Below are 16,373 nucleotides of genomic sequence, written 5' to 3'. Positions count from 1 at the left end.
TACACCGGGGCAAAGAATCAAGGTCCAAAACCATATAGGGAACAAACCGAACGCCGTCGAAAGTGGAGAAAGAGACCGACCAGGCGCCTAGTGCTGTTGAACACCTGATACAACTAAAAAGAAAACAAAAGATATTCAAAACGCTTCGAGCTGTCTCCTCAGCTCGTTTATCAGCTCTTCGCCAGCGTGAGGGCTCAACATCGCCGTTGGTGCGAAGACGCCTACATCCAAGGCGCCATTGCGGATGGTCGCCTCGATATCGACAGCATGCTACATATCTGTTAGTTCCTGCTCGTCCCAATATCGCGTAAAGGTAAACTCACCAAATATGCGCCATTGACACACTCGTCCACCAGTTCAGCAGGTGGTTCCAAGCTGTGCTCCTCCACTTCGGTCACCCTACTGACCGGCTGCTGCCATTGTTGAGTCGGTTCGATGATGATAGAGTCCTTGCTCTTGGTCTCTCCCTCCGCCTGTGGGGTATCCGGCAGAGATAAGAAATTTACGAAAGTATCAACCTTGACACCCGTCCATTCGCTGATCTCGAAGAGGCTAGCAGAAGCGTTTATGGGCTCACTGATCTCTTGCAGGTCGCGTTGGATATCCTCAGCCATCTCTGCCATCTGGCGTTTGAGCGGCTTACTGACACGTAGTGGTAGTAGATTGACTGTTGGTACAGCAGCCGAGGCAATGCCATTGATAGGCAGCGAGCGATTGGCCAGGTAGACACCAATGATCACGTCCTCATCTGCAGTGCCCGATGTGTTCGCAGCATGAACCTTTGCGTACGCAGCGAGGAAGATGGACTGCGTTGAAACACCATGTTGGCGCGCAGCTGCCTCCAGGTTGGGCGTTGCGAACAAGGCTGGCTTGAAGAGCTGTGTCCTCGTTTTGGGGCTCTCAGCAGGCTGCATCAAGAGCTTCTGGGCAAAGTCCATGAGATACCGAGTCCAGAAGCTCTTCTTCTTCTCTAATTCCGATGTCCCGTATCCGTTAGCGACCATCTGGGTAAGTGCATTGTCTGGCGGAGCGACTTCAGCGCCGTTGCAGATGGTTTGCAGTTTCTGCATCAAGAGAGGTAAGCTGACACCATCGTACAATGCATGGTGGATCTTCAGCTTCAACGCCCAGCTGTTGGAAGTTTGTGAAGCGAAGAGGTGGGCCCAAGGCTGCATGGTCGTTGTAGCCTGGACGCGCTGGCGGATTTCGTCGTGTGTGCAGCCAGTAATGTCTGTGATAGAGCTCTCGAGATCTTTCAACACGACTGCTACGTAGGGTATCTGATGATCGCCAGTCGTGACGAAAGAGGACCGCAGAATCGGACTTGTCGCAACTAGGGCTTGCCACGAGTTGTTGAGGTCGTTGAGACCAATACCTCCATGGATAGCGTATGTGAACTCGGCGTAGAAGTTGCTGCCTTTGGTATTCAGCCACGTCGACAGCATGTATAGCTGCCCGGCGGTGACTGGTAGAATTTCGGCGACCCTTGCATCTTCAACATGAGCCCGGTCTAGGATGTGTGATCTATCGAGATCTTTGAGAGCCTCCCGAACCACTTCATGAGGGTTGGCACTGGTTTCCAGCTGCTGTGTGGTGCGCGAATCCACAAGACTTGCCATCTGTTCAATCGTACCAGCTCGGAGCATCTCACCAACGCCGAGGATAATGCCCTGTTTGCGCAGAAGAGAAGAGACCTTGATCGCGCTGATAGAGTCCAGCCCCATGTGAAATATTGTCATGCCGCTCGTCATCTCATCTTCGGGTGTCTTTGACACAAAGGCCAGAGTCTCGCGTATCTTGCGAGCTGTTTCGGTGCTTGGTGGATCCCTAGCGTCTTCGTCGTCAACTGCCTCATGGCTGCTTGTCGCACGACTTTGTCTCTGCTTGAAAGCCGGCATACCACATACTGATGTGCCGTTCGTAGTGACCTCAATTACAGATGTCTCTGGCTGTTCCATCAAGTGTCTAAGCACGTCGTCCATTCGATCGAGGAGCTGTTTTGAAGCCTCTTCGTCAAATACTTCCTCTTTCACCGCGCAACGCCAAACCAAGCTCTTGTCCATTACCTCCATTTCTACACACACCGGATACTCAACGTCACTATGACCCTCGATGCTGGTGTAGAGCCTCTGTCCCTCCTCTTCCTCTGACGCGAAGCCCTTCTGGTAGATGAATAGACTTTCGAACAGTCTTCCATCAACACCGGCTGCCGAGAGGGCTTTCCGAAGTGGGTAGTGTTGCCACTGCTTGATGTTTGTGAAGTTGTCTTGCATGTAATGCAACATGTCTCCTCCAGATCCGTGCAGGACTGACCGTATCGCGATCGTGTTCATAGTGGGAAACATTAGTTGAGATCGCTCCTCGTCGTCTCTTCCGGATAGTACAGAGCCGAAGGTGACATCCAGACTGTTGGTGTAGATAGAAGTAACGAGAGCAAAGACGGTTTGGCCGATAGTCTGTAATGACACATTACGCCTTCTTGCGAACGTCTGGAGCTCATCTAGTACCACTGCGCTGTTTCGTTCGTGGCGATGAACATGACTGCCAGTTTCGCTAGAGATGTTTGTTCGTCGGGGAAAAGAGCTTGTAATGGCTCCCGAGAGATAATCTTGCCAAAAGCCTGCGGAAGCAGATACGGACGTTGTGACGATGTTGATCAGAGAAGCCTCGTAGCTTGGTCGAGAGGTGAATTGATTGTTATAAGCTCGTTGCACATCGGAATGCAGTAATCCAAGAGACCATCCATCGTATAGAGCATGAGCAATGGAGATAATAAGGTAACGCTGGCCAGATGTCTCCACGAAGCCAAGGTGGAAGCGGGGTGTCGAAAGCGAATTCTGTAGGGAATCATGTCGAAGTTTACGGAAGATTGAGGCAAATTCGGGCCTGCCCTCTGATTCGACATGCGTCCAGAAGTCATGATGTTGTTTGTGGACGACCTGTACGAAAGAATCGTCGAGTTCCGGGTCATCTACCTCTACGAAGCCAGTCCGTAGGATTGGTGACGCAGCGACGACTGTTGTCCAGGCCTCTTGGAGCTTTTTGACGTCTGTATTGGGATCCAGTTCGAGTACATCATGGTTGTAGTATCTTGTGTAGTCTGACGCAATCATCTCAGCCACCATAGCTTCTTGCAAGGGTGTCAAGGGTAAAACTTTCTCAACATCGGTGTTGTTGAACGCATGCTGTTCGAGATGCCTCTTCACTGATCTTTTGTAGGCGTCAAGGTTTGGCTGAAGAGTCGCTTCAGTTGACGTTTCCGTGGGCGAGATGAGTTGTACCATTTTCGCAATGGTCAGCCCGCGCATGATGCCGCTTACGGGAATGTTCACTCCGCGCTTCTTGAGCTTGGATGATAACTTGATGGCGTCAATACTGTCGAGTCCAAGTTCAAAGATGGAGGTGTTTTCGTTGATGCTCGAATATTCAAGACCCGATAGTTGAGCAGTCTCCTCTTTGATCTTGATGGCATCGCTCGTCCATTCAAAATCGCTCGTCTTGTCGCCGTTGCTGATCTTTCCATTTGCGGATAGTATACCGTTCTGCATCGCTCGATCTTCAAAGGTTACCGCAGGAATAGTAGACGGATCTACTAAGACCTGTCGCAATGCTTCTTCGAACCGATCAAGAAGCTCATTCGCCAAACACTCATGTGCGACATGATCTTGACTAACCAATGTCAACTTGAACACATCACCCCTCCGTTGCTCAACCTCGAGAGCCAGTGGGTAGTCAGCAACAGTTTCAGTGTCTAGGATCTCCCAAGCATCGTTTTTTGCCCATCCGTCACCTCCCTGTGCGATCTGGTACGCGAAGAGATTGTCGAAGAGAGGCTGGCTCGGAGTTCTTTTGCACCACTTCATGATTTGTCTCAGTGGAGTGTGCTGATGAGGATGAGCTCCGACGTTAAAATCGTGCACTCGTTTGATTGCCGATGACCAAGATTCGCCACGCTGAGCGCAATGCTGATAGGGGATGGTGTTGAACATTGGCCCTATGATGCGATCTGCACCTTCAAGATCGATACTGCGTCCAGAGACGACCATTCCAGCCGTTACGCCTCCTTGGACGTGCTCGCAAAGTACGCTGAGCCAGCAAGCCTGGGCAATAGCTTGTGATGTAACATTAAGTTGGCGTCGCACAGAGTCAAAGCCGGTCAACCCAGGCAGTGTACGTGTAATAACTACAGCTTCTTGACTAGCCTCGCCGGAAATGGTGGGTAAATGAAGGGTTTGCTTATCTAGATGGTTCTGCCAAAACTCCTTCGCCCCGTGAGGGATGCTGAGCGGACCGTGAGCAAGTGCAGTATGGAAGGCAGGTGCGTGCAATTGTAGATCCCTATTGTTGTAGACGTCCCAGACGGCCCGGAAGATGAGTTCGATGCTGTTGCCATCGTAGAGTCCATGGAAGATATGAACAGACAGCAGCTTCTGCGTTGGTGTGGTGATGAGATGTATCTCGAAAGGGCGGGTAAAGTCGGGTTGATTGAGCCCTAGCCAGCGTTGTCTCAACAATTCCAAGCTTTTGGCAAGGTGGTGTTCTTTGGCTGGAGTGTGTATCATTCCAGTGTAGGCAGGAGCACGGAGAACTGCCTGCACGTGACCTTCCTCTGTGTTGACAAAGACCGTACGAAGTATGGAAATTGAAGCGTACACCTTGGTCCATGCGGCGTCAAGTCTTCGTTCATCGATGCTGTCATGTAGCTTGAAACGGAAAGTGTTGAAATAGAGTCCGTTCTCGCTCTCCAGAGATCTCGCAATCATGCCTTGTTGCAAAGGAGTACATGGCGCGACGACATCGATAACGCTGGATTCGATAGAGAGTGATTGTGCGACAGACCGTTTGTAGCGGTGCTGCACTGCGTGAATAGCTTGTTGTGCTGCGAGGATAGATCCATGAGCCTCATCTGTGGGGCCTCCAGCTTCCAAGGCTTTGGCGAGACGTCGAATAGTCGGGCATCGCATTACTACAGATGCAGTAGCACTTGCGAAGCCTGACTGCTTGAGTGTGTGCGATATACCGATGACGGAGATCGAGTCCATGCCCATCTCGAAGCAGCTAGCATCCTTACTGATAGATTGTTCGCTAACACCCAGAGCTTGAGAGAGTACTTGACAAAGTTTCTTCTCATGCTCCGACCAAACTTCGTCTTTCTCGTTTGAAGTGGCTGATATTGCCTGCAGATCGCCAGAGGAAAGTGCGTCGTAAAGCTGCTTGAGCTTTTTGGCATCCGCCTTGTTATTGATGTTCAATGGCATCGTAGAGAGAGGAACGAAGTGCGTGGGAATCATGTATGGAGGTAGTTTTTCATGACAGGCTTCCTTCGCGATGCCCATCGCCTCAACGTCGCTTAGCTGTACCTGAGGTTGTGCCCTGGAGAGTTTGCCACACACAAGGAAGGCAACCAGTTGCTCTTTTTGCTGCTTTGGGTGCTTCAGTACTAGCGTTGCAACATCAGAGATCGCTGAGCTGGACTGCTTGATGACGGAGTTGATCTCGGCTACCTCGAGGCGTTGGCCACGCAATTTGACCTGATCATCTGCTCGCCCAAGGAATTGGAATGTGTCATCGTGTAGGATTCTAACGAGATCACCGGTCCGATACACACGCGCACCTAAACGTTCGAGGTGAGGGAAGCGCTCTGCAGTTAGCTCTGGGCGATTGAGGTAGCCTCTGCCAACAAGTTTTCCTGAAACACAGAGTTCGCCTACGCCGCCTCGTAGGACAGGCACTTCATCCCCGGGATGAAGAACCAAAGACCCCACATTGTCAAACTGAGGGCCGATATTGGAGGGTCTTCCATTGGCTGGAACGCGCGGGAACATGGTGCATCCTATCGTTGCCTCGGTTGGCCCATAACCGTTGTAGATTACGCCTTTTGGACCCCACACGTCGAGAATTTCTTGTTTCAGGCTTTCGCCACCGGTGATGAAGACGCCCTTACAAAGACTGGGTACGTCATCCGGATGGAGAATTTGGGCGAGACTGGGCGTCAGATCGATATGCGTGATATTGAGATCAGAGATGGTCTTTGCTAGATCTTCAAAGATGAGATCCCGAGGTGCTGAAACGACGCATATGCCGACCGACCAACTCCAGTACTGCTCAAGAACTGAAACATCGAAGTGGAATGACGCGAACTGAAGCCATCGCGACTCTGTATCCCAATGTCCGGTAAACAAGCGCTGGAAAGCAAGAAGCGCCTGCACAGCGTTCTCATGAGTCAGCTCGCAGCCTTTTGGTGTACCTGTAGTACCAGAAGTGTACAAGCAGTAGCTACGATCCTGGGAACTGATCCGGTCGTTGCGCAAAAGCGAAGATCCTGGTAGTGAACGCCAGTCGATCTCATCAAGCTTCAGTATTGGCACACTAACGCTGCCCTCAAACTGATCAGCTTGAGAAGATAGAGATAAAACAGCTTGAGCGCGCGAGTCTTCAACGATGAAAGCCTGGCGTGCACCAGGCGCACCAGGGTCGATAGCGACATAAGCGCAGCCAGCCTTCAATATTCCCAGCATGGCGAAAGATGCTTCAGGACATTTGTCGAAACACACACCAACCAGACTCCCAGGCTGCACACCATGCGCAGTGATAAGGTGAGCAATTCTGTTCCCCTCAGCATCTAGCTCAGCATACGTCCATTGCTCAATAGTACGTGAGCCCTGATCGTTCCCGCAAACGAACTCAAACGCGACGCGCCTCGGGTACTTCGTCGCAGTGCTCTCGACCAGCTCGTGGAGTAACCTAACATCTGATGGCAGTTCGGGTTCTTGAGCAGGTGTGATAGAGTATAGTTGTTCGGAGAAGTGCGCCTCAATCGCACTGGTGCTTGACGTATAGCTTTCCATCAGGTGATCTAGCTGCTCGAGGATCAGAGCGGCCTGCTCCTTTGGTACGATATGAGGCAAGAAAGTAAGGCGGTACTCCAAGTACCCTTCCATTGGTTCCAGTTCGATCGAGATCGGGTACTCAATAGCCGCATTCTCTTCAACAACTCTCCACAAACGGCTAGGTTCTGTACGACTAGGCAGCTTCTGGTAAGCGAAAATTGTGTCGAATAATGCTTCGTTGGGAAAGCCCATAAGTCTCTGGATCTTGTTGAGTGGCGTGAATTGATATTGCTGGATTTGGGTGTTCAACGCCATGATGTTAGTAAGAGTCGCAGCCATGTCTTTTGAAACAGTGCATGCCACGGGTACTGTGTTGATACATGGAAAGACGACATCCTCAGCTCCGTCAAAGGTTCGGCCGGATAAGACGACGCCGCATGTTACCGAGCTTTCTCCAGTGTAAGAACTCAACAATGAAAGCCAACTCGCGATACCTGCAGCTTGCATAGTGATGTTGGCATTTCGACAGCCATCCTCGAGAACATGAAGCAGTTTCGTGGATTGACGAGTGCAAACGGATGGGGAGCTTGGATCATATCTTAAAGGTGTGAGATTGGGAAAGCGACATGGACTTGCAGCCTTCCCAATCTCATTCCATACTGCTTCTCCGTCTTCGGTGCTTGTAGCGCTGAGCTGTATAATGCTACTAATGGTTGTGTCGATAGATGTAGGCGGCGATAAACCGCGGCCCTCATATGCAGCAGTAACATCATTTAAGATGGACTGAAGACTTTGGGCATCGAAGAGAGCATGAAACATGGCCAGATCAAGAGCGAAGTGACCCTCTTCTTGGACGATGCGTAGTGACCAAGGAGGTAAATGTAAATCTTGCAAGAATGCACGTTGTAATCCTTTGAGCCATTCATCGATCGGGTCAGATGTAGTGCTTGAGGTGGTAGACCATGGCAGATTTGTCGAAGTTGGAGTATACTCAATCATCGCGAAGGCGTGAAGCGGATCTTTGATCTGAGCGAATCCGCTGCGCAATGTACTATGGCGTTCTCTCGTCATGTCCCACGCTTTCTTGAGCCTTTCGAGGTCTGTATCCACTTCCAGCTGCATACGGATGTGATTCATATACACAGCTCCTTCTGTCGCGAGGAATTGCGATATCATGCCCTTCTGGAGTGGAGTGCAAGGGCGAACGGCTACGACATCCCCATCATAGATGCTATGGTCGCTTAGTATCCCCACCTTGTGCTTGCCTTCAAAAGCACTAAAGTTGAAATGCGGAAGTGCAAACGCATCCGATGCCTTCGCCTGGCCAATGAACTCGGCAAGATCGGCGCATGTGGTGTGATTCAGGACATCGGCAGCCCTCACGGAGTAACCCTGCTTCCGAAGTGCTGCAGCGATTTGAACTGCGCTGATGCTGTCAAGACCGAGCTGGTAAATGGAGGTTGTTGGTGTGATCTCTTTTTGCGAAGCATCAGACAGTCGCGCAAAAACGTCCCTCACCTCGGTTTCAACTTGTGTCCATTGATGACCTGAGCCATGCTGAAACCCATTAGTTAGCAACTCGGTGCCGATGTGTTCTCGGAATATGCTTGTCAACGCTCTCTTGTCAATTTTCCCAGCCATTGATCTCGGAATCTCGTCGACGAAGACAAAGAACTGGGGTACCATGTACGACGGTAGCCGGCTGCTTGCAATCGTTTTGAGCTTGCTCTCTTCGACCTTGCTATGCGTAATCAAGAATGCCACGAGTTGGTCCCTGTCTGTCTCCTGCTTTTTCAAGATCTGTGTAGTGACAAACGCGACATCTGGATGAGCATTCTGGAGGACATGGTTGATCTCGCCGAGTTCTATCCTAAGCCCGCGTATCTTGACCTGATCGTCCGTGCGTCCTACGAATTCGAAACTGCCGTCACTGAGCATCCTCGCCAGGTCTCCACTCTTATAAAAGCGTTGCCCACCCCAAATGACAAATCGTTCGCTTGTCAGATCGGGATTGCCGAGGTAGCCTCGTGCGAGTTGTGCGCCTCCAATGTATAGTTCGCCGGTGCTCAGCACAGGCAAAATCGATTTACCTCTTGCCGAGAAGATTGCGAAGGATGTGCTTGGGAAGGGTTTGCCGATAATTGAAACACGACCCTTTTCTGAAACAGGGCTTATTGTCGTACAGAATGCAGCTTCAGTAGGCCCGTACGAGTTGACGCATGAATCGCCCCACTCCTTGACGATAGCGTGTGCCATGGCTTCTCCGATGCAGTACAACCACTTGACGCTCGGTATATCAGATCTTTTGAGAGAAACCGCTACTGAAGGCGTCAGGTCGAGCAAGGTGACCTGCAAAGAGTTGATGACTTTCGGTAGGTCGTTCAACAAGTCATTCTGGTCAGTGGCACAGAGCGTGAACCCATGGGTCCAAGCCAAGAAACAGTCGTAGTAGCACATATCGAAAGTTACAGCCGCATATTGTAGCAGTCGTGAAGAAGGGTTCCAGGGAATACGGGAATCTGAGCTTGCGATGGTTTGGACAGGAGCGCGATGTTCCATGCTGACCGCTTTCGGTACGCCTGTAGAGCCAGAGGTGAACAAACAATACGCTAAATTTGTGTCCGAGAGGCCGTCAATGACAGGATTATGATGCGGCACAGATGGTATTGCTTCAGCATTGACAATCCTCGCTTCGATTAAATGATCGGGCAGTGTCGAGGCATCCGAGCAAAGCACAAGCTTTGGCTTCAACTCTTGGAACATAATCCGTCTGCGTGCTTCGGGCAGTCCTGGATATACTGGTGCAAAAGCAGCCCCAGCTTTCATAACTCCTAGAATGCTTGCATAGAAACAAGGGCCCTTCAGCATATGAATAGGGACGATATCATCTGGACCAACCCCTTGCCTAATGAGCGCGTGTGCAACAGAGTTGGCTTTTTCATTTAAAGTCGCGAAAGACCAAACTGTCTTGCCACGATCTGGAAGCAAATATTCCAAGGCGATACGGTCAGGGTGCATTGCCGCTATGCGCTCGAAACCTGAATGTAGCAAGACCGCGTCGGTTTGGCATTGCTCATAACCCATGTTGGACTCTGCTCGAAGGTGAGCTGGCAGTGTGCTTATGTCGGAAGAACTCATTCTCGGGAATGCAAGCAACGATGAGATGCAGGTGTCAAATGTTTCCATGACCAGCCGAGCTTCCCTCTCAGACAACAGTGATGTCTGGTAGTGCAGCGATAACTCTAGAGTATTCCGGACCGGATCTTGAATAAGCTCGCATACGATGGGTAGATCCATGTCACCCAGATCTTGTTCGAGTGTCCAGATAGTAGAGTCCAAAGTTGTTTTCGGCTGCTGGAGTATCACCAAACTGTCAAAAAGACGGCCGCCTTCCCGGAGTGCAGTGCCTTGTATGCGACGGAGCGGTGTCAACTGATGAGCTAGCGACTCGATGCTAATAGAATGGGCTAGGCGCATCAAAGCGGCATTATTTTGCTGAGGATCGAGAATGATGCGGACGGGTAGGGTGTTGAAGCAAGGAGCAACGATGCGATCAAGGTCGTCTCCGGAGATATTGCGTCCATTAACGACGTTTCCGAAGCAAATGTCGTTTTCACCCGTATAGAAGTGCAGAAGCTTGGCCCAAGCCGCGTGCACTACCGATAGTAATGACAGCGACATGTCTTGACATGCTGTGCGTATGGTGGAGAGTGGTAGTTGTAGACATTTCGATGAAGATGCAGGGTTTCCTTGGGCTCTTAAGTCTTTGCCGGTAAGACTGGGAAAGATTGTAGGCTCAAAGCCGCTCAATAGAGTGGCCCAATAGTTGTCGCCCTCTGCATAGTCTTGCTGTAGCATGTACTGCAGATACACATCGTAAGACACCGGTGGCGGAATTTTGATGCCGTGATATGTGTCTTGTACTTCCTGAATGAGCGTAGAGATAGCAATGCCGTCGTAGAGCGCATGATGGCAGCCAAAAAGTAGCTTTGTTGATCGTTCGTCTTGTATCAACGCGAGGTGAATCGGAGGGCTTTCGGCTGCTACTTGTTCAGAAATAACACTGTTTATACGCGGCGGTAGGCCATCCAGGGTGCTGTAGTGATGCCATTTCAAGTCGGTATCGCGTAGCACAACTTGCGTGAAGGCGAATGACGGGTTTTCAGTAGCAACGAAACATGTGCGAAGGATCTCATGTCGCCGTAACATACTCTCCCAGGACTCCTGCAACCGGGAGACGTCTCCTTTGACGTCGAAAAGCATTATGTTGCAGTACGCCGAATGTGAGGACGGCTGGCCGCTTGAAAGCATAGCCTCTTGAAGTGGTGTGCACGGTAGGATCTTAGCCACCTGTGATTCGCTTTGATTGTAACGCGCAAGAACACGAGACACTTCTTCTGAGCTCAAGAACTTGTCTAGGCTGACGGTATTAGGCCTGGTCGTTTCTCGAGTCGAAGGGCGCGAATGCAGTAAATAGACAGATGCGAGACGAGCGATTGAAGCGTTCTTCAACACTGTAGAGATGGAGAAGTCACCCAAGTCTTGTTTTCGAAGTCCGTTGCAGAAGCGTATAGCTGAAACCGAATCTAGACCCAGGCTGAAGAATGACGACGTCCGCTGTATTCCTTCCGGTGAGGTGTTCAGTGTGGATGAAAGAACCTCGGCCACGGCTTTCTCCCATGGCGAGAAGACCTCCGCCTTTGCATCATCCTGCGTCCATTGCAAGGCGACCTGTTCTTCTTCCGCTAAGTCCCAGAATGTGCGTTGAAGGAGAGCCTTGTCGATCTTGGCTTGCATTGTCATGGGAAGGCGCGAAACGGGAACGAGATGCGAGGGAACCATGTACGAAGGCAGGCGACGCGATAGCAGATCAGACAGATCCGATATCACCGATTCAAACTCCATAGGCGTCAAACATTGGAAGGAGTCAGATGCAGCTCCGTTGGGTACCCAGAACACTACCAGCGTTTGAGTATCGTCGGAACGCGGTAGGAGAAGGGTGACGCAGTCTTGCACTGCCTGATGATCGAGCATCACTGACGTTATCTCACCGAGTTCGACACGCTGACCACGGATTTTGACTTGATCATCCATACGGCCTTTGGAAAGTATGGAACCATCCGGGAGTAGTATACCTGTATCGCCTGACCGGTATATCCTGCCATGGGTGGAGTGGTTGATGATCTTGGCGGCATTCAGCTCTGGTCGGTTCAGATAGCCACGGAAAACCTGGTAACCTCCGAAACAAAGCTCACCTACGGCACCGAGGGGGAGAATTGCCTCGCTCTTGGGATCGAGCACGAGGGCTGAAGTGTTATCGAAAGGCACACCGATGTTGTTGATGAGATCATCCGGAGTTACCGCCGCCCGTACAGTGCATATATTTGTGGTCTCAGAAGGACCGTAGCCTTGGTACAAGCCTTTGCCTGCCCACCTTCTTCGAACATGTTCCGTCAAAGCTTCTCCAGCAGTCACCAGGAATTCGACTTTCGGAACATTCACTGGATCTACCAATGCTGCAACTGTTGGCGTCAAACTTAGATGTGTGACGCCCAGACAGTTGATGGCGGCCTCAAAGTCGTGAAACAAGTCGTCTTTCGTTGCCGTGCATAGGCATATACCAACATGCCATGAGAAGAAAATCTCGAAAACACTGACATCAAATGCTTGCGAGCAAGACTGAAGCAAACATGAGCCTGCATGAACGGGGTATATAGTTGAAAGGTACTGCAAGTTACTCATGAGATTATCCTGGGTAACGAGAACTCCCTTGGGCGCTCCAGTGCTGCCGGAAGTGAATACAGCATAGGCGAGATGCTGTCCGCTATATGGCACGTCCAGGTTCTGATCAAATTGTTTCGCAAGATGATGGGTGTTGAACTCAATTATATCGACGAGAAGATGATTTCGAATGCCTGTTGCAGTTGTTGTGTCGGAAACGCATACCGTTACTTGCGCGTCGTCCAGGATGCTTCTGACTCTGTCGATCGGCGTATCAGGGACTATCGGTAGATATCCGCAACCAAGCTTGAGCACAGCAAGGATACAGATGTAAAGATCAATGGACTTTTCCATCATTATGCAAACCAATTGATCGTCGCCTACGCCGTGATCGGCGAGGACACGGGCAAATTGGTTAGCGCGTGTGTTGAGCAGACCATAGGTCGCCACCTCTTCTACTTCCACGACACCACGTCTGACGCGAGCAAATTTGAGAGCTGACCTTCGCGGATCCTTCAGGGCCCATTGTTCTACCGCATGGGCAGGACCATGCTCTATCGTTTGCTGTCGAGGCGTGGGGTTGGCAATTGACAAGGAAGGCGTGGTGAAGCATCGTTTCATGGCATCGATGCCATGGTTGGCATTCGATAAGAGCAGATTCACTATCTCGTCGATCTGACGAGAGAGATACTTGATCTGATGCTCCGGTATAGTTGAGGCGTCGTAGGTAGCGTGGAAAAATATGTTGTCTTCGCGCGGCTCGAATTCCAGCGTAAGCCTAAATTCCAGATCGTCCGCGCTATCGATGACTCTTGAAGCGAGCGACGAGCTTGAGTCGGAGATGATTGACTGTTGCCATACAAACAGAACGTCGAAGAGTCGTGTCCCAGGTGGGATATTTCCCGCCTTCACTATGTCCCGGAAAGGAAGGGTGCTGTGGCTCAGACATTCTCTATTCAATGCTTGGGTCGTACGCAATAGATCATGAATGTCGAGCGTTTTACTGAGATTTATGCGGAAAGGGACGGTTGCGATGCATGGGCCGATAACATCCTCAACACCAGCGATGGGAATGGTCCGCCCTGAGGTAACGTTTCCAAGAACTATATCGTTTGTGCCGCTATAAAGGCTGAGTATGTACGAAGTAGCCGCCTGGAAATAAACCTGGGGGTTGACAGCCATCTCCTGAGCTCGCTGGAATAGTCTGGATCTGTTGATAGCAGAACGGCCCGAAAAGTGATGTGTCGTCGGGTCGCGAACGAGCTTTCCATGGTAATTAGGGAGGGCCACCGGAAGGTAGCCATTGAGGAGACTACTCCAGTAGCTCTTGGGTACTTCTTGATCCTCCGGTCTGAGTTCAGTGAAGTACTGGACTACATCACGAAATTGTGGCCGCGATACTGTCTCCTCTCCACGCAACCGTGTGTCGAGATCGTGGAGCAATAGATCGAATGACCAGCCATCGTACAGTGCATGATGTATGCGGAACAAGAGACGAGGCCGTGTAGATATCGACATAACTTGTACGTGGAAGGGACGAAGAAAGTCTTCATCGGAGCTCATTGAGTAAGACCTTGAAAAGACATCAACTTCCTGAATCTGTGATGGCAGTAATGCTCTCCAAATAATCTGCGAGAACGTTCCTGCGTGCTGTGATGCCGCAACGAAGCCGGTACGCAGGATCTCGCTCTTACTGGCCAAGTAGTCGAGGGCGTTTCGGATATCTTCACACGTCCGCGCAACTGATAGCTCAACTTCGATCCAGTTGCAGTAGGCAGTAGGCCTGGATATCGTCTCCGCAAGCATGGCTTCCTGCAATGGAGTACAGGGTATCACGGATGCAATATCATTCTTCCATCGCTTGAGCTGAGGGATCTCTACGATGCCGGTCATCTTCGCAGAGTGATACGTCGGATTATGCCGATTAGCGCTTTGTGTAGAACCTCTACATATCGCAACGAGATCGCTCAACGTTCTCGCAGAAAGTACTTCCATGGCTCCTAGGACGAATCCTTGTCGACGTAGCGCAGACGCTATGCGAATAGCTCGAAGGGAATCCAGGCCAGCAGAGCTAAGGTTGGTATCTGATCCAAGGTCTTGAGAGATGTGACGACCAACGGTTTCCAGGACTGATTGGCTCACATGATCGCCTGGGGATATGGTGGTAGACGTGGACAGTCCAGTAGAGTTAGTCTTGTGAAGATGTGTTTTTGCAAGAGAGTCTTTGTCAATCTTTCCCGACGGTAACTGCGGCATTGTATCGATGAAGTATACGTGTGATGGAATCATCAATGCCGGAAGCCATTGGTTACAGGTAGCGAGGACATCTGCGCGGGTGACTTCGCTCGAGTCGGCAGCGCAAAAGGCAACCAAAGACTCTTCGACAATGATTACGGTTGCTGTCCGACAGCTCTGTATCCTCATGATAGCTTGTTCAATTTCGCCGAGCTCAACCCGTTGCCCTCGAAGCTTTACTTGACCAGCAACGACACGACCCAAGCATTCCAAGACGCCGTGGCGGTTGATTCTTGCGCGATCGCCGGTACGATATAAGCGACCATGTTCCGGATGTTCGATGAACGATGCAGAAGTGAGATCTGGGCGGTTTAAATATTCTTCGGCAACCTGGGGTCCTCCAATGGCTAGTTCACCAACTTCTCCGGAACTCAGTATCTCGATGTCGGCCGATGGTCGTTCTTCATTCATGGGCGTGATTATGAAAGCCGAAACAGTATCCAAGGGACGACCTATGATGCTAGTTGACGAATGTGTCGAGAACTGTGGCTGCAGCGTGCAGTGGATCGAGGCTTCAGTCGGCCCGTACATGGCCCATAGCATACTTTCCTTCGTTTCGTCGCCACCATACTCATCAATGACGTGTTGGGTGAGCATCTCACCGATGGTAAGTAACAGTTTGAGTCCGGGCACGCTGGACCTGCCTTGAAGAAGGTTGCTCACGACTGTTGGCGTAAGTTCAGCTGCATCGACCTCTAGATTGTTGATGGCTCCTGGAAGGTCATCGAGCATGTGGGCACGTGTGCTGCTCACCAAGGTTCGCCCTCGGAACCAGGGAAAGAATATCTCAAAAATGGAAACATCAAACGTCTTACAATACATTAGTAGAGAAAGAGCGCTTATTCTGCATGTGCACTTACAGGGGCTGCAAATTGAAGAAAACGGGCGAAGTCGGGAATGTGGCGGTCGTGAGCCAGTAGACTCTGGGTAACTGCATGATGAGTTACGCTGACAGCTTTTGGCTTCCCGGTAGAGCCGGAGGTGTATAGTACATAGGCCAGATCCTTGGTGTTTGGTCGCCGCAAATCGATTATAGGCTGGTCCTTGCGGTCGCAGATTTCTTTGTCAACCGAGATTACATCGATATTGATCGCTGCTCGTATCCGCTCATCTAGAGTCGAAGATGTGATGAGCAGGTCGGCGGAAATATCATCGAGGATAAACTTCAGCCGCTGTGTAGGTGTATCGAGATTAAGAGGACAGAATGCCTTTCCCGCCTTCAAGATGGCCAAAAGAACGATATACAGTTCTGGGGACTGTGGTAGGAAGACCGGAACGACAGGCGAGGCACTTTCGAGCTTTGCCAGTCTTTCTGTGATACTGCCAGCCAGGGCATCGCTCAGACTATGCAAGTCCTTGTAGGAGAACTTCCGCCTTTTCGATCCATATTCCAGGAAATCGATAGCAGTTGCATCGTGATCAAGTGGACGTACAAGCTCGTGGAGAAGGTCTGGCCCGCTCAAGATCGAGGGCCGCTGATTAAGTACCGACAGTCGTTGGTTCCCGCCGCTTTCTTGAATCATCTTG

The 16,373-nt window shown here is 50.8% G+C and overlaps 1 protein-coding gene across 1 annotated transcript; it reads right to left on the bottom strand.

Annotated features, from left to right (window-relative positions):
* Nucleotides 1-135: 135 nt before the first annotated feature.
* Nucleotides 136-16,369, bottom strand: NPS2 (NRPS; the record flags this gene model as incomplete). Its single annotated transcript, XM_049394833.1, has 3 exons — nucleotides 136-270; nucleotides 324-15,656; nucleotides 15,707-16,369. The coding sequence occupies 3 exons, from the start codon at nucleotides 16,367-16,369 to the stop codon at nucleotides 136-138; spliced, it is 16,131 nt and encodes a 5,376-aa protein (XP_049258697.1).
* Nucleotides 16,370-16,373: the final 4 nt, after the last annotated feature.

This window comes from Alternaria novae-zelandiae (assembly GCF_023758075.1).
Source record: "Alternaria novae-zelandiae strain BMP 2774 chromosome Unknown scaffold_2, whole genome shotgun sequence".
NCBI lineage: Eukaryota > Fungi > Ascomycota > Dothideomycetes > Pleosporales > Pleosporaceae > Alternaria > Alternaria novae-zelandiae.
This window is presented reverse-complemented; position numbering and strand designations above follow the sequence as displayed.